This window comes from Anabrus simplex, chromosome 8 (assembly GCF_040414725.1).
Source record: "Anabrus simplex isolate iqAnaSimp1 chromosome 8, ASM4041472v1, whole genome shotgun sequence".
NCBI lineage: Eukaryota > Metazoa > Arthropoda > Insecta > Orthoptera > Tettigoniidae > Anabrus > Anabrus simplex.
Genome location: NC_090272.1, coordinates 37,052,832 through 37,076,589, shown reverse-complemented (window position 1 = coordinate 37,076,589; position 23,758 = coordinate 37,052,832). Strand labels below are relative to the sequence as shown.

The 23,758-nt window shown below is 37.9% G+C and overlaps 1 protein-coding gene across 1 annotated transcript; it reads right to left on the bottom strand.

Moving 5' to 3' along the window:
- Positions 1–14,522: 14,522 nt before the first annotated feature.
- LOC136879402 (transmembrane protein 205) lies at positions 14,523–23,554 on the bottom strand. Its single transcript, XM_067153218.2, has 4 exons — positions 23,077–23,554; positions 20,947–21,143; positions 19,096–19,259; positions 14,523–15,502 (listed from the first exon to the last, which is right to left on the bottom strand). The coding sequence occupies exons 1-4, from the start codon at positions 23,340–23,342 to the stop codon at positions 15,215–15,217; spliced, it is 915 nt and encodes a 304-aa protein (XP_067009319.1). The 5' UTR covers positions 23,343–23,554; the 3' UTR covers positions 14,523–15,214.
- Positions 23,555–23,758: the final 204 nt, after the last annotated feature.

The following is a 23,758-nucleotide window of genomic DNA, read 5'->3' as shown; positions in this document are numbered from 1 at the left end:
AAGGTTGCAGGCATCCGAGATGAAGTTCCTGAGGTCCACAATTCAAAAAACCAGACTGGACAAGTTAAGGAATAATATGGTTAGAAAGGAAGCTGGGATTGAGACATCATTGTTAGTTCGGGTCAGCATGTCCAGGCTGAGGTGGTTTGGGCATGTAATGAGGATGGAGCCAACAAGGACAGCATATGTTAACCTAGGGAGACATGTGGCAGGAAAACTGATGGTGGGAAGACCAAAAACCCTCTGGATGGATTTTGCAGATCGGGGAAGGACACTGGAGGACGTCATTAACAACAATGAAAGAGGCTCACCAACAGTACCCGGGAAACAAGAACTGTAAAATGATGATGAACGGTAGGCTCAGCCTTGCCCCTGACTGTGGCCTATGAATAGGAACTATCCTGGCATCTGAAGTGAAAAGGGGAAAACCACAAGAAAGATAATTAGTGAGGGAAAAATTTGCAACAGTGGAATGATTTACTCAAATTACTTTTTGTGTTAATAAAAGGCTGTAATCTTTCACATTTGCTGTTCGTAGTTTACATGGATCATCTGCTGAAAGGTATAAAATGGCAGGGAGGGATTCAGTTAGGTGGAAATGTAGTAAGCAGTCTGGCCTATGCTGACGACTTGGTCTTAATGGCAGATTGTGCCGAAAGCCTGTAGTCTAATATCTTGGAACTTGAAAATAGGTGCAATGAGTATGGTATAAATATTAGCGTCTCGAAGACTAAATTGATGTCAGTAGGTAAGATATTCAACAGAATTGAATGTCAGATTGGTGATACAAAGCTAGAACAGGTCGATAATTTCAAGTATTTAGGTTGTGTGTTCACCCAGGATGGTAATATAGTAAGTGAGATTGAATCAAGGTGTCGTAAAGCTAATGCAGTGAGCTCGCAGTTGCGATCAACAGTAAGAAGGAAGTCAGCTCTCAGATGAAACTATCTTTACATTGGTATGTTTTCAGACGAACTTTGCTTTACAGGAGCAAAAGCTTATTCATAAGTTAGAAGTAACAGACATGAAAGTAGCAAGAATGATTGCTGGTACAAACAGGTGGGAACAATGGCAGGAGGGCACTCAGAATGAGTAGATAAAGGCTAATTTAGGAATGAACTTGACGGATGAAGTTGTATGCATAAACTGGCTTCGGTGGTGGGGCCATGTGAGGCGAATGGAGGAGGATAGGTTACCCAGGAGAATAATGAACTCTGTTTTGGAGGGTAAGATAAGTAGAGGTAGACCAAGACGACGATGGTTAGACTCAGTTTCTAACGATTTAAAGATAAGAGGTATAGAACTAAAGGAGGCCACAACACTAGTTGCAAATCAAGGATTGTGGCGATGTTTAGTATATTCACAGAGGCTTGCAGACTGAACGCTGAAAGGTATAACAGTCTATAATGATAATGTATATATGTATGTTAATAAAAATATTATCTGCTGCACTTGTGATTTTATCCCTAGAAATCCATATTTTTTCAGGCTTTAGTATATCCCAAATATTACAAATTACATCTTGAAAACACACTGCACATATTTTTTGCACAATGTAGATTCGGCAGGCACCATTTGTTTGTGTATTTTTTGTTTAAATAACTGAAGCTGCACATTATTCAGTTTCTACAACGAAATGTCAGAACTCACTAATGTTAAACGCAAGTCTCTGGAAAACGTATCCCTAGAACTTGATTGTTTACCTACATTACCTGTAATCAGTTGCTGATTTAACTTAAGAGTTCTTTTCAGCTCCCGCGTTATGCTGCATTGTATTAATATGCTCCAGTAGTCTTTCTTTTCTTCTTTGAAATACTTTTCCACAAGTCAAACAATAATTTGCCGTCTTCACTAAAAATATTACATTAAAACTACTTTTTGTATTTGCATAAAAATGCTGATCGAGAGGATGTGTGTGTGGCATTCCATAACTTAACTACAGCACTGAAAACACACACCTTGTTAAATCAATGTCATCATCATCATCATCATCACTAATTGATTTACTCATTTCTGAGTGTTGTGACCCCACTGGTTTTGTCTTTGCTTTTCACATCTCTGCTGTAGAGTCACCATCCTGGACGATCTTCAGTTTTCCTCGGGTACATTGGAAAGGTAAACCGGTGACAATCTTCACTTGTTCTATTCATCTGGTTGGCAGTCTTTCCCCGTGGTCTACTGCCTTCAACCTTCCTTTCCATGATCAACTTCTCTAGATTTTCTCCAGGTCGTCTCACAATGTGTCCAAACAACTGAAGTATTCTTTCAGTGATATGAGAAGAAAGGCATTTTAAAATCTTAATCTCCTGAAGAATGGAGGCATTGGTTGTTCTTATGGTCCAAAGTACACGTAGCATTCAGTGCCAGCACCACATTTTAAACAAATGGATGCATTTTCTGTCCAGAGCCTTAACAGTCCAGGTCTCACAGCCATATGAGAAAACAGAGAATACAAGGGTTTCATTGAGACAGATCTTTGTATTATAAATAATTCCTCCGTTCTTCAAAATCTTCGTTAATTTCATCACAGCAACTCGGCCTAGCAAAATCCTTATCTCTTTTTCGTAACTTCCCGTATCACTGACGGTTGACCCAAGGTATACAAAGCCCTGCACTACCTCCAGCTCTTTCAAACAGCCTGTGAGCTCAACCTGTGCTTCCCTATTAATCACCATGAGTTTGGACTTGCTGAGGTTGAGCTCCAGTCTAAATTCAAGATTCACATTCTTCACTCTTGTTAGCACCCTTGTCTGATGCCACAGGGTACACTGAATATTCGAAGATTTCACCATTTAATCCTTACCAATGTATATTTTGGACATGTATTTTTAGTGTGAAATAGGACGTTTCAAAATGTTGAAATATAATTATTAAGATTTGTCTTGTCAAATTTTCAATTTGTTTCAAACTATCAGCTCTATGACTGTTAGCTCAAGAAGGCCCAAAAAGGGGACTAAAATATGTTCATATGTTTTGACTAGGTGGATTTGACTTTTACAATTTCTTTATAAGAAATTTTTTCAGATTACAGTTGTAAGTCGGTATGGAACAAATCATTAAGTTTATCAGATGCAATTGTTAAACCAATGCACCCTGGCTTGTCTGAAATGTAGGCAGCTTACGTGCCAAGCATATGTTGCAGTCAAACAAGAGAGTGAACACACTGAACATGGGACTGGAGCAGTGATGTTCAATTGTGACTACAAAGCTTTCTTCGCACCATTCAGCGCAAAGTTGATTATAGTACAGAACAGTATTTAAAAAAGAGCACTATAATCACAAGAAAAACTGACCTTTTAAAAATATTCAGGTTTGATTATTAGAATGCATTCAGTATTAATATATATGGTTTTATTTTCCTATATTTACACACATTCAAAGGAAACTAACATGTTACAAATTTTGTGTTATAGTGTACAAATGCACGGGGTTCAAGCCTGCAAGGTATGGTTTACAATTTCTTGGACGGAAGTAACAAAATTTCCACTAATAAAAGCAAAATTCCTGCTATACACTCAGTAAAACTGAATATATTTACATATTTCAACAAGTTAAATGTTAAGGCATAGATGAGGTGAGTACAGACATGATCAAAGCTGCTGGGATTCATGGACTTCAATGGTTATTGCAAAGTGTTGAACATCATCTGGAAAGAAGGGAAGATCCCAGAAGATAATAATAATAATAATAATAATAATAATAATAATAATAATAATAATAATAATGTTATTTGCCTTACGTCCCACTAACTACTCTTTTACGGTCTTCGGAGACGCCGAGGTGCCGGAATTTTGTCCCGCAGGAGTTCTTTTACGTGCCAGTAAATCTACCGACATGAGGCTGACGTATTTGAGCATCTTCAAATACCACCGGACTGAGCCAAGATTGAACCTGCCAAGTTGGGGTCAGAAGGTCAGTGCCTCAACCGTCTGAGCCACTCAGCCCGGCGATCCCAGAAGACTAGACTAGACAAAAGGCATCATTGTTCCCCTCTTCAAGAAAAGAAGCAGGTGAAAATGTGGCTACTACAGAGGAATCATGCTTCTGTCACACAGACTTAAGTTGATGGAGAAAATTGTTGAATGACGTTTAAGGACAATTATTCAACCACAACTTGAAGAAGAACAGTACGGGTTTAGAAGCAACAGAACAACAGACCTTATCTTCACGGTTAAGATGATAATGGAAAAACACTGGGAGAAAAGAATAGATATCATCTTTTTCTTCCTGGTTATAGAAAAGACGTATGACAGCTTGCCAAGAGACAAAATATGGGAATGTCTGGAATAAAGGAACATGCCTGTATATCCTACCAACAAGGTTAAAAATGTTGTACAACCACTGCCAGAGCTGTATCCAGATAGGAGATGGTTATTCTGGCTGGTTCACTACAAATAAAGGAGTTGTGGCCTCTTCTGTTCATTGTGGTAATGAAGAGAGTGAAGAATGAATCTAATGAGGACTTCAATTTGTTAATCTTGCAGATGATGTGGTGGTTTGGGAAGGAACAGGAGAAGAAGTTCAACAAAAATTAAACACTTCAAACCAGCAGTTTAAGCAGTTTGGCCTAAAAATCAGCTACACAAAAACAGTAGTGATGCCAGTCAGCTGGCAAGACCTACAATTCAAAAATAATAAAGGTGTTCTTTAATCCACCTATTCAATACTTTAATTTCCTCTTATAGTGGTTGACTATCAGTTAAATGGGACATGTTTCGCCCTCAATTTAGGGCATCTTCAGCCTAAAAATAATCTTCAAGAGTACACCTTCTGCAATAATTCAACTGATGCTTCAGTTTCACCTTATGCTCACGATTTCATCAGTGGCCTTGAACATGTTGTATTTATGAGATTAATTTTTGTGCTTGTGTTTCACGCCCTCATGCCGTTGGCATTATGTCATTGTCATTTTGGTATTTCACTAACAATTTTAAATGAACCTTTTTAATTAGAAATTTTTAACGGAATAAGTTTTAGTCTCTGACAAAATAGTTTATGGTTTAATCATTGTGAGTGTTGCCAGTAACATGTTTGTATAGTGTATCATTTTTCACATTTTTATATACTGAATTTTAGTAACTGGCTAAACTTTTAGCTTCCATATTAATATAAGGTGTACTCTTGAAGATTGTTTTTAGGCTGAAGATGCCCTAAATTGAGGGCAAAACATGTCCCATTTAACTGATAGTCTGTTTACGTAACCACTATAAGTGGAAATTAAAGTATTGAATAGGTGGATTAAAGAACACCTTTATTATTTTTGAACTGTAAATTTTCAATATGTACCAAAAATGAGATTTATAACGTGTAATAATCCAACTCAGTGGCGAGAAACTAGAAAACATTAACCATGTTTCAATATCTTGGTAATATTGTAACTAGTGATGCAAAGTCCTCTGCTGAAATCACTAACAGAGTCCAAAAAGGAGCACAATTTTATCATGAAGTTAGGTCTCTTCTTTGGGATAACCAAATACCTTTAAGTACAAAGAGAACCCTTCATCAGGTATATTTCATCCCAATAGCTATATATATGCCCTTGGAAACCTGTACGATCAACAGTAGAGATAGCAGCAGATTTCAAGCTGCAGAAATGAAATTGAGGTCAATGCTTCAGAAAACAAGAAGAGACAAGATCTGGAATGAAGAGATCCATCATAAGACACACGTAAAGCAGTCGCTAAGCGAAAATGTAAGAACATCAAGACTCAAACCATGTAAAAAGGATGGATCAAATGAGAACAGCAAAAAAATGGCTAGAAAAGGAACTACAAGGCAAAAGACCTAGAGGCATACCAAGAAAACAGTGGATCAGTCAAGTAAAGCAGGACCTGAAAGGAAGAGGAGTGGAATGGCTCCAAGCTAAGAAGGAAGAAATGTACCTGGGTAGACAAAGATGGAGAGTGCTCTTGTACCGCACCCAAGCAACTGGAGACGGTTAAAGGATGATGATGATGAAATGTTTGATTTTGCACAGTGTTGTATGAAAATGAAATGTCGTATGGCTTTTAGTGCCGGGATATCCCAGGACGGGTTTGGCTCGCCAGGTGCAGGCCTTTCTATTTGACTCCTGTAGGCGACCTGCGCATCATGATGAGGATGAAATGATGATGAAGACAACATATACACCCAGCCCCTGTGCCGTAGGAATTAACCAATTAAGGTTAAAATCCCCGACCCGGCCGGGAATCGAACCCGGGACCCTCTGAACCGAAGGCCAATACGCTGACCGTTCAGCCAACAAGTCGGACCACAGTGTTGTAATGCTATATGACTTTTCCTTTTCAATGAGTTACTGAAAATAGAATTTAAAACTTATCTTCAGACATCCATTGATAATAGCTAGCCTCTAAATAATGAGTGAGTTTCATCACTTATGAAGGCAGATATTTACTGTCTAAGTACAACAACATTACCAAGCGAGTTGGCCGCATGGTTAGGTTAGTAATTAATCTAATGTTATAGTTAGGCAGTAGCAGCCACTTCTTATGTACTGTAGCACACTGGTAATTCTATTGTACCTATCAAAATGTTATTGTCTTGTTAAGTTTGAGGGGAGTCCTTCTCTTCACACTGTCCCATAGACACTGGGAGATTTAAAAAAAAAAAAAAAAAAAAACTTTTGTTTTGAAGTCCATTTCCCATGTAAGATGATAAAGGACCAAATTACAGTACTGCACTCTTGTCAAGGTCGTAATGCAGCTAGCTCAAGAGAAACTAGTCTGAAGTGTTTCCACCAATTTGTGCATGACACACAAGTGGAGTTATCAACAGCCTGGCTGAAATAAAGCAATACTCTTGATTTGGTTTTTGTTTTAAAACAAAGGAAGCAGATGTCCATATTGCAGTATTGAGCTGAAGAAGGAAGCAAGACAGTATTTGGTAACTGAGTTTCTTTAGAAGTTGTGGGTATATTCATCATGAATTATGTCCAGGTTATTAATTAATTCCCCAGTTGTAAGAAGTACTAGGCACGTTTTTCTTTCATATCTTGACTTAGATCTGTCTTGAATCTCTTGTCCTGGAGAGCAACTAGTTGGATAGCTATATAGTTTCCCCATTAATAGAGCAGTATCATGCACTAAAAATAGATTCCAATATATTTACACAAAAGGAACTAAAGCCCCATTATCTCAGATTACGACAATATATAAAATTAAAGTATCACTAATATATATTAACAAGAAAATTCATGTTTTTATTTTTCGGTTTGATATATTTTACTTTAAATTTCACAGGAAAGATGAATATAAAGAATGCCCCAGCATTTGTCATGTGTTGAAATGGAAAACCATCTTCAGGGCTGGCGACAGTAGGGTTTGAACCCACTATCTCCCAAATGCAAGGTCACAGCTGTGCGACCCTAACTGTACGGCCACTTGCTGGTGTATTCCAAATACTTATCTGGTTGCTAAACAATAAACACGGCCAACAGAACAGTTTATTTAAATATCTCACCCACTTAATGACAGTATTTCTGTATATTTAGAAACATAGAAATTAAGTTTCACTGTTTTGCCACCTTTTTTTTATAAAACTGAATTAAGTTAAGTTGGGTAATGGTGGTACAGGCTGCGCTGTAGAAATTAGTTCTTTGCTTTTCCCTGAAACCTAATGAGCAAAACTTTTTTTTTTTTTTTCATTAGTCCTTCGATTACACAATCGCAAGGTTTACTTACTGCATTTTCACATTTTGATATACTCGCATTACAAGACATTTTACGACGCACTTATTCAGTACATGCTCCACGCTGCTGTCGGACAAACGACCACGTCCACCCTGCCCGATGTCTTCAGCACAGTTCCCCTCTAAACCCTGCCTTCCTTCCACTGCGCTGTTGTCTCCTACAGCCATGTGAATTCAAGGACAGTTTACGATGAGGCGAAGACATCTTCACGTCCAATACCAACCTGTTCAGAATAAAATTCCTTCCCATAATGCCTTTCAATAACGTTGTTAATTGTGATTTGTTATTTAGTTTCCAATTACGACAATGGATGTGAATAACAGTTTATAAATTGTGGAGTGTAGGGTGATCCTCACATCCTATATGAAATAATCGGTACTGCACCATATTGTATATTAATATTGATCATATTCGTCTACAGACCTCATTCACAAATGACTGCAATTTTGATGCATAATTCAGACTCAGAAATGGTGGTTAGTCACTGCAAGCAAGCCTTTAATTTAATGATTGAGGGATTGGTCTTTGATTAGAATTCATTTTCTGCAAAACAATATTGAGAACGAAAGTCTGAACAATAAACTATATAAAGTTTACATCCTTAGACACCAGATGAAGCAATAATCTAAATTTAAAAAAAAAAAAAATTGTGCTTGGTCAATTGATGCATAACACCATCCAATGTAAGTATGAGGGACTGGAGTTCCTGCTGAAATTTAGACTTTTAATGGTCTTGGTCCAGTTCCCTTTTGTAGCGCTATCACAAGATTTTCACTGTTCAGTTGCCTTCTCATGATTACCTTGAAACTTGGCGCGCCACCAGTTTATGTCCACATTCCAGTGAGGAATACCATTCAAAAACTCCATGGAATACTGATCTGTCAGTATTTCTGACATATGTTCTCCCGGCTGCTCTTTGAAAATTCATGCAAGGTTCGTTTTGCAATTTGCTTTACATCGCATCAACATAGATAGGTCTTTATGGCGATGATGGGATAGGAAAGGAAGCAACCTTGGCCTTAATGAAGGTACAACCTGGTGTGAAAATGAGAAACCATGGAACCATATTCAGGGCTGCTGACAGTGGAGTTTGAACACACTAACTCCCAAATGCAAGCTGATAGCTACATTTCCCAAACTGCGTACCCACTTGTTCGGTTCTGCAAGGTTTAAACATACACCTAAATACTAGGACCTGGAGTACAAATTGGCCTGAGATGATTATGGCGAGAGGCGTTATAACCTGTCTCCAAATATGTGAAGTTCGAATCATCAGCCTTCTGTTAAGCCAGCATTGAAGTGCTCTAGCTCCATGTTTTTTTTCTGTCAGACAGCTTGGCAACACTGAGGCCTAAATAGCCAGTTTGACTGTTGATAAAGAATCACTAAGGATTAAAAAAATGTTCTTTTGTGGGGGGAACTCTTTATGGATTCCATAGCTTTTAGGATAGCATACAGTTCACATGTGAATATGGAGCATGTAGCTGATAGTGCATACTTCATTGTGTGATCGCGGTGGACAACAGCACAGCCGCTACCATATTCGGTTTTTGAGCCATCAATATAGGAGTGTGTCTGGACAGACTTTCACATTTTCAGATAGTATTTGTTTAAATACGGTACTGTCTGTTGTTTCCTTTATTGAATTCACTTAAATCTAATATTATTGGTGGTGGTTCAGCTTTCCACGGAGGGAATGTGATGTCTTTTTTAGTTCTTGAAGCAATCGGGGTAATTGAAGAATTAATTTTCTGTAAGTATTGCATAAATCTAATGTGGAACGCAACAGTTTTGTTGCGAGGAATAGCATTGAGGCTGATAGCGTGGGAAAAAGTAGGCATGTGCTCTGGGGTGAGGAGAGGCCACTATCTTTACTGCGTAGTTGAAAGTCAGTTGTTTTCTGCGAGTCCGAAGCGGGGCTTCATTAGCTTCTATTAATAAACTTGAGATCAGGCTAGTTTTGAATGCTCCAAAGGCAATCCTGAGAGACGTATTTTCAGTGAGGATGCTGTAGCTGAATTATATATAATAGAACCATAATCCAGTTTGGTGCGAATTATAGATATGTAAGTGAGCATTAATACATGAAGATCTGCTCCCAAGTTGTTAGCTGCCAATGTTTTAAGTACATTAATTCAATGTAGGCAACCTTTTCTTACAGTTTATAGATGAGAGTTCCATGTTAATTTTCTGTCAAAGGTCATTCCTAGTATTTTTATTTCATTTAATATCTCAATTTTATTTCCCTTGAGGTACAATTCTGGGCAGTTACTATCACTCTTTTGTTTGGAAAATAAGATGCATTTAGTTTTGGTTGAGGAAAAAGTAAAGCCTGTGTGTTTTCCCCATTTGGCAATATCTTAAAGAGAATTTTGTATAATTTTATGGGTGGTTGACAGGTTGCGACCTCTATAAAAAATAGTCATGTCATCAGCAAAGAGGCAGGTCTTTACAGGAGGGTTAATGCATGATGTGATGCCATTTATAGCTACTAATAATAGTGTTACACTCAGAACTGAGCGTTGTGGGACACTATTTTCTAAACTGACTTCTTGGGACAGGACACCATTAGCTCGAACTTGAATGTGTTGGTCTTGCAGGAAGTCATAGATAAAACTGATCATTTTCCCTTAATATTATGTTGCAGTAGAGTTTTAATAATGTAAGTTTTCCACACCATATCATACGCTTTATGAATATCTAGGCAGACTGCAAGGAGATGTTGTCTGTAATGAAAGGCATCCAGGATTTCTGACTCTAATACTACTAAGGTGCCAGCTGTTGAGTGAAACTGTAGGAAGCCACACTGTTCTGCAGTGAAGAAATTCTGTTGTTCTAGAACCCATTTTAATCTTTTATTTATTTATTTATTTTTTCATTAATTTGCATATAGTGCAGGTTAGAGCTATTGGTTGGTAGTTATCTGGTAACATATGGTCGCAGCCAGGCTTAGGTATTGATATTACTATAGCTTTCCTCCAAGCTACAGATAAGACTTTCTGTGACCAAATGAAATTAAATATTTCAGTGAGGAATGCCAGGTCTTCAGGAAGAAGTTCTTTCAAGAAGTCATATATAATATTGTCAGGACCTGGGCTTGTACTTCAACAGCTACTAAGTTCAAGTAGTACTTCAGTAATACTGATATTATCATTGTAGCATTGGTCAGCACTTAGATGGATGTGTGACTGTAATTCAGGACAATCTCCACAAGAGGATAAAAATTCTTGTTTGTAGTTGGAATCACTTGAAATTTTTGCAAAGTTCTGTGCTAATGCATTTGCAATATCGTGATGTGTAGTTGTAACTGATCAGTCATTTTATTAAGAGCTATGATACGTGAGGGTATTTTAAGCCCTCTTATTTTTCGTTGGTGTTCCCAAATTATGTTTTGTGGGGTCTGATGAGAAAGAGATGACACATACTTTAGCCAAGATGCTTGTTTACTCTCTTTTATAACTTTTTGGGCTGCAGCACGACTTTCTTGGAATCGTAATTTGTTTTGTAAAGTGGATGCCATTTATAGTTGTAGAATGCTTGGTTTTTCTTTTTAATTGCATCTTTACAGGAATCATTCCACCAAGGAACTGATTTTCTGTAAGTTGTATTCTTGGTCCTTGGAACATAATTTTCTGCAGCTTTAAGTATGATATTGGTGAATTCTCTTACAATATAGTCAATGTTGTAATTTTTGAAATGGGTAGGTGGTGGTAATCTGTATAACTCTGCCTTAATATTTTATTTGTAGTCTTGCCAGTTAGCATATTTAGTATTCCATTTATTTGGGCGTACACTTGGGTGGGGCTTGTTGTTTCCATTCATTATGATAGGAAAATGATCACTTCCAAAAAGGGTTTTGCTAGCTACCAAAATGTAATGACAGAAGACTTTGGGAGTTTCACTTATCAAAATCTCTAGGGGCAAGTGACACTCGTCAAAATAAGTCAGTGGGTTAAAAATAAAGAAATAGACGATTGAGACAATGTAGATGATTGACAAGTACAGAGTTGATGTTTGCAAAATTTGATCTTCCAAATTGAGTTTCATAACTACATTTAGTTTGTTAATTTGTAATTTACTGATCTTTTATATGTTTTTCAATTTATTTTGTATTCATTGCATTGTCTGGCTCTGCGGTGCAGAGGTAGCTTGCCTGCCTCTTACCCAGAGTTTAGAGTTAGAGTTTAGTTTAGTCTAGTCATACGTCAACACGGAAATGAAAATTATAACCTATGAAAATCATAACCTATGATACTCTTACCCAGATTTGTGTCCAGTCAGGGATTTTTACCTGGATCCGAGGACTGCTTTAATGTCCCCTCGACCTACGTGATTACAATAGAGGAACTATCTGACAATGAGATAGCAGCCCCAAACTAGAAAGCCAGGAATAACAGCCAAGAGGATTCGTCATGCCTACCACATGACACCTCATAATTTGCAGGCCTTCAGGCTGAGCAGTGGTTGCTTGGTAAGCCATAGCCCTTCAGGGCTGTTGCACCATTGGGTTTGTTTTCTAATATTCATTACATTGGCAGTTGATTCACGTTCATAATCACATGCTTAAAATTACCATACAGTAGTTTGTTGTTCTGAACTGGATTATAGGCTGAAAGAACTAACTGATAAAATTAATTTCCTTGAATATAACTATCAGTTCTGCTAAAATGATATCCTTCTGCATTAACTTCCCTTTCTTTACACCTCTTCCTTATCTTGTATTTATCTGAATTTCTCCTTTGCACTTTCAATATCAAGAAAATATTAACTAAGTTCCTCCGCTACACAAAGAAGCATAGAAGCGTGCATATGTTTTTTTCTCTCTCCTACTATACACAGGCGAATTACACTGGTTGCCATGGTTCTCGAGGTGACGGAAAATTGTGGACGCAAAGCTGTCTATGCTAATTCTAATAGAACCCCCAGTCCAAAAACATATCTATGTCAAAAAAATTCAATAATAGCCCTGTAAGGTAGTGTGGGTCTGTGAGAATTGGGATTAGTGAAAGGAGAGCCCATCTCCGGAGTGGCAATGTGTAAAGAAGTGTTTTGCCTTGTCCCTGCTTTATGTCGATCTCTCTACCCATATGAACTACTCTTGTCTGCCTTCCTATCTTTGATGATTTATATTTGTACTCTTGTTTGTTTGATTTCCATTACATGACCTAATGTGACAATCCTTTCATCTTATTACAACTCCATTTGCTCTTTGTAATTACCCCCCTCCCCATGCTGCAACAGTCCCAAAGGACCATGGCCTACCAAACGACCGCTACTCATCCCAAAGGCCTGCAGATTACAAGGTGTTGTGTGGTCAGCATGACGGATCCTCTTGGCCGTTATTCTTGGCTTTCTAGACCGGGGCCGCTATCTCACCGTCAGATAGCTCCTAAATTGTAATCACGTAGGCTGAGTGGACCTTGAAACAGCCCTCAGATGCACGTAAAAATCCCTGACCTGGCTGGGAATCGAACCTGGGGCCTCCAGGTAAGAGGCAGGCATGCTACCCCTACACCACAGGGCCGGCACTTTGTCATTAGGAAGTATTGAATAGTAACAATCTACTTGTTGTGATTTATTGCAAACAGAGCAAGTGTTGTAGCTTCTTAACTCTGAAGTATGGTTGGTGCTTATTTTTTAAATCCACAGAATGACACATTTTAAGGGACAAGATGGGATTCAAGGATGCACGACTGAGAAGTGGTACTGCCCTGGAAAAATGAGGATATTAGGTCAGTGCTATGGAAAAGAAATGATAATTTCTTCATGAGTCTTTAAATTCTCTCTGTAAAGCTGCTGAAGAGGGTGGCTTATGCATGTAACTTGGTACACTCCTTAAATTGATACAGTAGGTCTGAATCTCGTACATTGTTCATCAGAGTAAAAACCCAAAATATCATGGGTTTACAATAAAAACGGTCAGGTGTTTGAGTTCTTGACATTTTCATACTACCATGGCTTTTTTCCGTTCAGTTTGTTAGTGATATCCATTAAATTGTATAAGGTCATTTTGGTTATTGAACTTGTAATTTTTATTTTCTTGCAAAATCTTGAGAAATAAATTTTATTCAGATAAACTTAATACAATTTCAGCTTCTTATTGCTGTACTCGATACTCCAGAAACTGCATAATTTTGAACAGAAATATTCCTATTCTGAGAGCAGATACTGGCAGTGAATGAATCTATTTTTCTCCGAAATAAGATGTTTGACTTAATGTGTTTTGCTTATAAACTCATGATAATATATATATAATGGCCAAAAAATATGTAATCAGACATCAAATCCACCTCCATGATACCATATGTACAGAAACACTAATGCTCCAAATAAAGTAAAATAAAGTCATGTCCTCATCCTGAGGTGGTGCAACTCTTTTCGGGCACACCCCCATTGGAGGTGAGCTGCATGTACCATTTCAACCACGTACCAGCCCTCCTGCCAGTTACAAATTTCTGGCAGTACCAGGAATCGAATCCGGGCCTCCGAGGATGGCAGCTAATAACACTAACCGTTACGCTACGGAATGCTCCAAATGAAAAACTCTAAATGTACTCCCCTTAAGACTCCATTTTCATGGAAATTCTATACAGACAAATACTGCAACCTCCAAATTGTAACCCTGGTAACAGCAGCAACTTCCAAATGCCATATTAAAGTGCATATGTTATTAGTAGAGGTAGATAATGAGGCAATCTTCAAAGAAGACATTCCTTCTTTCTTAAGGATTTTAGGATTCTAGTGAAGTAGGACTTTAAATTATTTTGGAATGATTTGTAGTTTCAATTGCCAAGCCACCCTCTGAAGCAAGAGAAATAACAAAGCTTGCATCACTGCATACAGAATTTCAGTTTATTTTAACATTCATGTAATTCAAGACAGAACACATTGTTTTTATTTGACACATAGGATTTAAAAGTAAAAAATATAAATATGTTGGACTTAAAAATCTACATTTCGAGTAATACTGCTTGTATAAATTAATACTGTTTCATTGAAACAGTACTTAACAATTGTTTGAAGCTGGAATGATGGTAATGGACTAGATGAATCACATGATGTAAACAATGAACATTGAAGAAATGAGATGTCCACAGTATGAAGATGACAATGAGCAGGTCCTAGCTCTGCCACTCGCTATTTAATACTTATAAAGTGATGGTACAAACTCATGACAAAGTGCCTTTGGTAAACATGGAACTGTTTGATCAGTCAAATATTAAAGCTTCTTGTGGAACAAGCACAATACTTTGTGACCGTTAAATATCTCGCAATTTAAATTAAATCTACAGGCCTAAGGCAAGAATGCTGACAGTGTCATCAAATTAATTAATACTGATATCAATTAATTTATGGTAAAAATGTTTAAATGATCAAACACAACATTTTGATGATTTCTGCACTGACACATAATTTTGATTTACAAAAATTTGTTCAGTACAAAGAATTAAATAATGATTTGAGATCCTATCATAAATAATGCATTCAGATCTATTAGAAAAAGATATGGAAGACAGTGTGCCAATTTAAAGCATGCAGATCTTGCTCGCTAGATAGTGTGCATGTATAAGTGTGCACGCCATGGTCAACATGTTTCCAATAGCAACAGTCATGTGAATTTTTCTAAATGCTTGGTGGATCTTGACGTAATGGGGGCACTGAATCAGTACTCCTGGATCATGTTTGCCGATCTCCAGACCAACACCCGCAGCAGTCTCAATGGCATTCTTAGCGGACATAAGTCGCAGGAGAGGTGGAGTAAGATAAAGACGAATGATCAGTTCTAATAGGAAGCAGGTGACCATGGAACCAACCTAGAACAAAACAAAATCAGTTTAATATTACTGTATTTTCCAAAACTAGTTGCACTAATCTAGTTACAGATCTATTAAAAGTGGAGAACTCTTTCTGTTGATGGTGTAATGCATTTATTGGTTGAATGTGACATATCCCTGGTAACTTGTACCATTTGTAGTGGAGGAAAACAAGTGAGGAGTAGCCTACATTGCAACAGAAGTTCATGAAAACTAGTCACAATGTACGTCTTGTTTGTATCTGTGAGAAATGTAACAAAGTTTTATGCAGACTGGATTTCTTTGGTAACAACAGTTTCTGTGTGACTACCGAGTAAATGTATGCTGATGATGACTAGTGAACAACCAGAGAGACAGATAGATACACTAACAGAAAGCTATTTTGATTTAAGGAGCTATAACATGTATCTTGTATGTATGCTACAACAATGCAATATGACTTGTCTAAATCTATACACATAATAGAAAACTGTTATACTTTGTAGATATCTGAGGAAGAGATGCCTTTGTAGAGTGCAAGTAGCGCAGAACTTGTTCTTGCCAAGAGACAGCTTTACAAATGCAATAATATAGCCATATAGAGTACACGATAGAAATCTATGAATGTTTGGGTTCCTATCCTCATTTCTAACTTCCTGCATTCCTTTAAAAAATTTGTGTCATTAGGCACTTTCTGAAATGCTAAACTAACAGCTGATTTCTAGAATACGTGTGTAAAATAACTTATCATGGTCCATTTTATAACATGTTCGAATGCTCTTATTACTCTTTAAAGCTAGTCGTACATATTTTATAGCTGTATGAATTTTGCCCTACATGAGGGATTTTATCAAAACTGGGTGCTACAATTAGTTTTATAATAGTTACAACAAATCAATAATGCAAAACGCTTTAGAAATGTATATATATGTTTTATGATGTCCCACAAGGATTAATCTAGTCTCTTATTTTAATTACACAGAGTTTAAGTCACATACGTAATTGTAAAATTTACAACTTAGCATAGAAGGCTCTGTTCATGTTCTTACACTAGTACAAGTATTTCATGGTTGGATCCTCAAATAGCACCGCCAAAGGTTATGCGGTTATAAGGAAACCCCAAAAACCAATGGCAGCACCAAAATGAGGCGTACTAGGCAAGATGAGGAGTGAGGTAGTTTGCCATTGCTTTCCTCACTGGGTCAGAAGGTACTATTGCAGCATGACTGCATGAGCAGCACCTTTCATAACACTCAGATGCACTAGTCATGCTCTGAATGTCATTACTCAGCACTACCCATACCCCAGCAACTTCCATATTGTCACAGCCATGGAAGTTGACTGGGACTTCGGTGGAAGCTACACTTTACTCTGGCCTTAGCCAAGAGATGGATGCAAAAGTACTGTATCCATCAAGAAATGACAGCAGGCAGTGTAGCTATTTCATGTAGCTATTTAAAAAAGCCTTGCAACAATTTCCTAGGCTGATGATGCCACAGGTAGGTGCCAAAACCAGTCCCAGAATGACAGATAATAAATATGTGATGTTCTAATAATTTCACTATTTTATTGTATTGAACAGGTGGAAACCTTTATCCTCTTCTGTAACTGTATATTGTGTTTTATCGTGTAACAGTATTTATTAACAAAATAACCCTTTCAAGTTATAAAGGTGGAATTTTAGCTGAGGAAATTGGACCTTCATCATTAGAACAAATGACTAGTGATGAAAACATCCAATACTGAACTTTTCAGTAGGTATCTTTGTGAAATATGTTGATGGATTTCAGCAAGTATTGTACTTTGTTTAGAGGATGAAAACTGGAATGACTGATTTGAAACATGTATGTGTTAAAATGGGAAAGTATGGTCTCTATACAAACAAAGTTTTTATGGTCTGATACCGTGCTTAGCTGGTTCGAGTCCCATTGGTCGCAAAAATGTTTGCTATCAGCATGTTGGCCAACAGGGTAGGAGAGGTGGCAGTATACAACTTCTAATCACTAGATTACGTGCCAAAAGCCTGGATTGAATTCCGAACCTCTCCGGTGTGTTCATATGGAATGAGGGCATATGATGCTGTTGATGGTGATTAGTCCGTTGGATGGAGACATTAAGCCTTGAGTAGACCCATTAGTGCAACTGGATAGGAATAGACTGTGTGCCAGCACTGGGTTTCACCCTCTCTCTACCTGCTATCATAAATCGTGTCAACTCCTCGGATGAGGTTGACGTCAGGAAGGACATCCGGTCATAAAAAGTTGCTACGAAGATTCATCTTGCTACATACGTGACCCCGAAGAACAATGGGACAAGGGTTGGACATACATATCGAAGATGTTTTCTTAAAATACTGATGATTTTAAGGCACGCATGTGTGTATGACTTGACTTATCACTGGTTGTTTCCTCTTTTGTGTTTGTCAGCATTCCTAATCTTTTATCACCTATATTCATCTTGTGTCTCTTTCCATTTCGTTCTTATCTGTCTGTTCTTCTTCTCTCTCACTTCCCACTTCAAGACGACTACTACTACTACTACTACTACTACTACTACTACTACTACTACTACTACTACTGTCCCTGATGGGGACGGAGGGCCTCTAGACGCAATGCTGTCTCTCAGGCCATGGGGGTTTGAATTGATGTTGTGATTTGTGGAGAAGGTGAGGTGGGTGCGACCGCGGCCTATAACAGGAACTGTCCCAGCATTTACCTTAGTGAAGGAGAATGTAAAACCTTAGAAAAACATTCTCAGGACAGCTGACGGTGGGGACCAGCCCCTCTGCCTCCCGAATGCAGAGCTGCAAGGCCAGCCAAAAGTAGCCACTGTTAGGCCGAAACCTAGCCCACTTGGTGGAAGATTTGTCAAGACGACCTATTAGTGAACGTTGATCCCCGTCCTCCTGATGAAGGTAGGAAGCAGAAATGAGCTCATGAGAGGCTGAGAAAAAACAGATGTAGAAAAACTGGGATTAATGAGGAGAGAGTCAGTTTTGAAGACAGCAGTGTACGAAGATGCGTTCTTTTGTGTTTTTATGTTTGTCTTTATTTACTTTTCTGTTGCTCTTTCAATTCCAAACTGTCATTGTCTTTATCCTGTTATGTGTTCCTATTCATGTTCCTTGTCTTTCTATGTATGAGTTGAAAGTGCATAGAGTACAGTCAGCTAGTTATTGAGGAATCCACTACAGAGAATAGGTCTGACGTACTGACATTGAATTAACAGGTGTGTTGTCTGTGTAGTTCAGTGCTGCTTTTATGTATTTCTGTATGCATTGTTCTAGTTTGTTTGCACTCTTTTGATTTTAGTGTTTGCAACTCATTATTGTATTATTGTAGTCTCCTAGATGTTTAGTTTGTAATCTTATTCTTATATCCTCAGTAGGAAAATGTATCTTACGCTTTTTATGTATTCTTTTATTAGGTTTTGTTTGTTAGTTAATACATTTAAAGTGGCACTTAGTTATAGCCAAAGGGACCTCTGGTCCTACTTGTAATTAAATAAATATATATTTCTATATTTCTATTTCTTCTTTCACAAGTTGTGAACATACCCTTACATTTCCTTCCTTCCTATTTAAAAGTAAAGTATGTCACAAGTAAATCTCTCACCTGAAGTGCAATGCAGGTGTCCCACGTATTGCTCGGGTGCAGACTAACAAAGATGTATAGTGTTATTGCACTAAGAATGCTGTTCATTCCGAAGTACTTTGGAAATAACACCCTTTGGACCTCTCCAAATGTATGTCGGGGTACAGCAAAATAGAGTGTCAGACCTGAAATAAGAAATGCAGTACTTAGTAAGACGTCATCATATATCAGCGAACTCAAACATCACAAGAACTGACAATTTCCTGACTTCCTTTGAACGTAGAATATGTTTTTTCAGAGGACCTACTCTAGTTGGTCAAAAGTGACGCATGTACAGCGCATGCGTGTACTGTGGTGTGATTATAGTTACCATAAACTATTGTTTCGTATAACTTCAGAGAGTTAAAAATAAGCCTATTTATGCAGAATGTTCAGAAACGACGTGAACCAAGTATGTGAGCATTAGAGGGATGGTCATACTGATAAATAATTTGAAAAAATCAATATCTCGTGCTGTTATCATTTTGTCAGCCACTGACACTCAGACCACTTCTCAGGTGAATTCAAATGGACTTTACGAGGCGATGTTGCTAAATCTGCACATGGCTTAAGACCGGCTTGAGAGCACCAATGGAAAAACGAGAACTTTGTCAGGGGAGGGATTTGAACACGGACCTCCGAGCTGACGGGCTCGCGCCGTAGCAAGTATACTACGGTGACAGTGGTGTGTTTGATGCTGATTTCTCATCTTGGCTCTCGAGCCGGTCTTATGTCAATGCAGATTTACTAACATCGCCTCACAAAGCCTATTTGAATTTGCCCGCGAAGCAATCTGATTGACTAACTTCAGCAGCTGATAAAATGACAATGGCGCAAGATATCAAATTATTTATCAGTATGACCAACCCTCTGATGTTCATATAGCCAGTTCACGTTGTTCCTGACCACTCTGTTTATGACATGTTTCATTTATCTATTTGTGTATGTATTTTAAACAATGTTAGGGTAATTATAATTACCCACTACAACAGAATAGTAATAGTAATTATAACCATATTGTAAAACGTTATTTAATATTAATAAACCGATAATGTCCAAGCTTGATACTTGATACTTCGGATAAATGAAGGCCCCTCTAAAAAGGAGAGTGTGAAGTCAGATAGTAAAATATTAAATAACATTTTTCGTATACATATTTGTGTCAATTCTATTTTATAAAAAATGTGTATTCTATGCAGAATGATTTCATGAAAACATTTCTTTTTTTTTTCATTTTTTACTCTCCTGCTTCAAAAATTATTTTGAAAGCTGGATATCTTCAACTGTCTTAGGCCTACACCTTAGACCCATGAACCCACTGCAGTACGTAATCTCTCAGTCTGTTGATGACCTATTAGAAATAAGACTGATACATCAGTCCTTTTCTTGACCCTACAGAACTGCGGCGCTGTGAAAAGGTGTGTCAGAAAAGAAAAGAGTATGCTAAAACATGAAGATTATTCTAAGCCACATCACCAGGTGAAAATAAGAGTTGATGAAGGTAAATCTAGCAGAAAAGCCCAGTAAAAGAAAATACAAGCAGTGCCAGCCCAGCTTAGAGCGCTATGTTTGACAATCATATCCCCCAAGCTGTGAACCTTTGAGAGGAATCGGGAATGAAACAGGGAAAATCTGAATCCAATCAAACTTCATTCACGTCAGATTAGTGAGAAACCTGCATTAGCAGTAGACTACAGTTCTCCAGAGCTGTTGTGAGCTCATGGCTGGAGTGACACTTCTTGTCATGACCCAAGTCAGTTTAAGTCTAGTCAGGGGAGGACAAATATAATCTTACAAAAACATTGAAAAGATAACCAAGAAGAAGTTACACACCAGAGACAAAAGTCATCCACATCTGGGCTCCAAAGTGCATCATGAATGCCGTGAGATAGACGAGATTTGTAAGCGGAGAGGACCCGCTACTGCTCGCACCGTCATCACTGCTCTGGTAAGGAGAAACTAAAGTCACAGTCGTCACGACAGCGATGAGGAGCACTAGGTGAGCTGGCTGCGTCGTGCAAAACAGGATTCTATGAAAATAACAAAACACTCTTAAGACTATACATGTATGGAACTACAAAATAACATTCCTCAGTACACCCAATATTGTGAGGAAACAATTCTTTAGTGGTTCAACTATAAGGATGGTTCTCTCTTCGAGACTATAGTGTGTGTCACAATTCCGGCCCGAAAGTTTAATTTGGTGTGGACAATGTGTAAGGTACATTGGAACATGGCATATATAATATCAAATATACATTCCATACTATGTTAGGGCCAATGATCTGAATATCACCATCATCTTGCACTACACTATATCAATTTCTTTTTTACTAAGCATGCCTGAGTCATGAATACCTTACAATTAATATTGCTTCCAGTAAAATCCAAATGAAAGATAACTCTGCCACAAGCTGACGAAAAAAGAAAATGTATATCATTATTCATGTCTATACAAATAGGTCTATCTGTAAAACTTTTTTTTTTAGTATCAATGCACCTTTTATTTCATATGAATATGTAAAATAATGCCAAAAGATAACTCAACATTCTTTTTACCTGATATATGATGACAATAACAAGAGGGTGAACAGTCCGGTTTGCTCAAGGTATGACGATTAAGAATTCACTTCCTGGGATTAATGCTGCAGGAATGAATCTTAAGAGTGCAAGAATAATCTCTAGAGATAAACTGCTCTTTAAAAATATCAGAATTCTGGCATTCGGGTATCACCCTTCAATTTAAGTGACTGATTTATCTCAGGTTCAGATTCAGTTTTTTTAGTACGATAGACTTCGCATGATTAAGTGGCAAAGGAACATCGATCTCTATCTGTTACTATGAAGGAAGCATGTGCACAGTGTATTAATATCTTCAATGAGATAAAGACGGTGTGCATAAATAAGAAAGTAAATGGTAAAATAAAAGTTTGTGCTTTGGTATCCGGTTTGGATCATAGAAAAATAATGTTTTATGAAGATAAAAAAGAGGGGAAAATAAAATTGACCTTTATTTTACTGTTTTAGCTCCTATGTTTCAATATGAGCTCAAATGGAAAAAAATCAACTTTCTTCAGCTTATTCTGCGGTCAAGACCGGATGCCCTTCCTACTGCCACGTGATTCATAAGATGAAAATGTCGACCCAAGATCGGCCGGGATTCGAACCTCAGCCTTCCGGGTGTGAAGTCAGCAGCTAATATACTTACCCCTCAGAAAGAAAGATGAGGAATTTGGGACCTTAAATTCGGGTCGATATCTGGGCCATTTCAATCTGATTTCCTTACTATGCTCCTAGGTTCGTATCCGAATGTTATGTTGCACTCCGGCTAAGAACTCTGGGATAGTATAATATATTAACACATGTCCCACAATGTTTAACGCAAATAATTACACCAACGCGGCACGCCGTAAACACGCGGATTATCTGATAATACCAACACACACGGGCCGATGACACCTCTAAGCCTCCACAAGAATCACTACCGTACCCAATTCAGCCTCCTGTAGGTTTCACCGGGAAGAGTTAGAATAACATTGAACTTAACCTCCCTGAAAACTGATTTTCTAAATACGAGTTAGTTGAACGGATACCGGCACAATACGTTTACACCGTCCAGCGCAGATAACACCTCGCATGTGTCAAGCATCTCGAAACTAGCGCAAATCTCGGCACGCACTTAGGCTATTTAGCTTACAAAACTGTTTTTATATCAAACAGCGACGGGATGGTGACGTGATTTTAAGCATTTTTTTTTTACAACTTTACAGCCTTTCGGCTTATTTAAATGAAGCTGATAATCTAACTGTAAACCTTTTAAACTCAAATATTAATCAAATAAATTGTAACTTACTATGACAATATGGACATGGCCTACCTACAATATACAAACTGTTGAGTCGCTCTTTTAAGTATATGGAGTACAATATCATATCTGAAATGTGCCCAATGTTGTATACATACCTATAGAATCTGGTGTCCTGGTATTTTGCGAAGAAATCTGTGATCGCGCAGAGCAGCACCCGATAGTATATCGTAGAGAGTGCCAACAGGTCTCGATTTAAGGTATTAGGGGCGACTTCAGATGCAGACGTTTCACGTTCCAAATTTGATTGGTGTTGCTGCATGGCCTTACGTTTCTGTTTTTTAAGTTTTTGTGCCATTTGGTATCTAGACTCCACAACAGGAGACACTGTATCACTTTCCCCAATTTTTGAACGGAAACACATTTTGAAATGATTTTAATTTCTTTTATATCGAATGCAAATGTATACTAGAACGTTTGTTCATGTGAGCTGAACTTAAAACGATTCGACAAAACACTTCTCGTGGAATTCGTATTCAGTGGAGAAAATTTAAATCGCGGCAGTCTTAGCACCAGTCTTCTTCCTCTCACCACTCAATAACACGTACCAACAGCTGCTCGAGTGAACCTGTAAGCTGTGTGTCGCGTTTATAAAGCTTGCGCTCCCCACTACTTCTCACCAGCCGCCCACCATCTGTCTGGGTCTGGTAGCAACGAACGTTCAATGGCCTTCCTCGTTGGGTGATCACAAATTATATTAATCCGGTATAATTCTTAGCTGTTATTATTGTTGGAAGGATGATCTGCGTCCATTAAAATAATTGACGAAGTTCCAACGTA

What these genes read in the sequence shown, in the direction of transcription:
- LOC136879402 (XM_067153218.2), bottom strand. Translation starts at nt 23,342, where the DNA reads ATGTGTTTCCGTTCAAAAATTGGGGAAAGTGATACAGTGTCTCCTGTT. An exon ending in GTGGATGACTTTTGTCTCTG is followed by an intron (nt 19,260 to 20,946) that starts GTGTGTAACTTC and finishes TTCTTATTTCAG; the next exon opens with GTCTGACACTCTATTTTGCT. An exon ending in ACACCTGCATTGCACTTCAG is followed by an intron (nt 15,503 to 19,095) that starts GTGAGAGATTTA and finishes GTTTTGTTCTAG; the next exon opens with GTTGGTTCCATGGTCACCTG.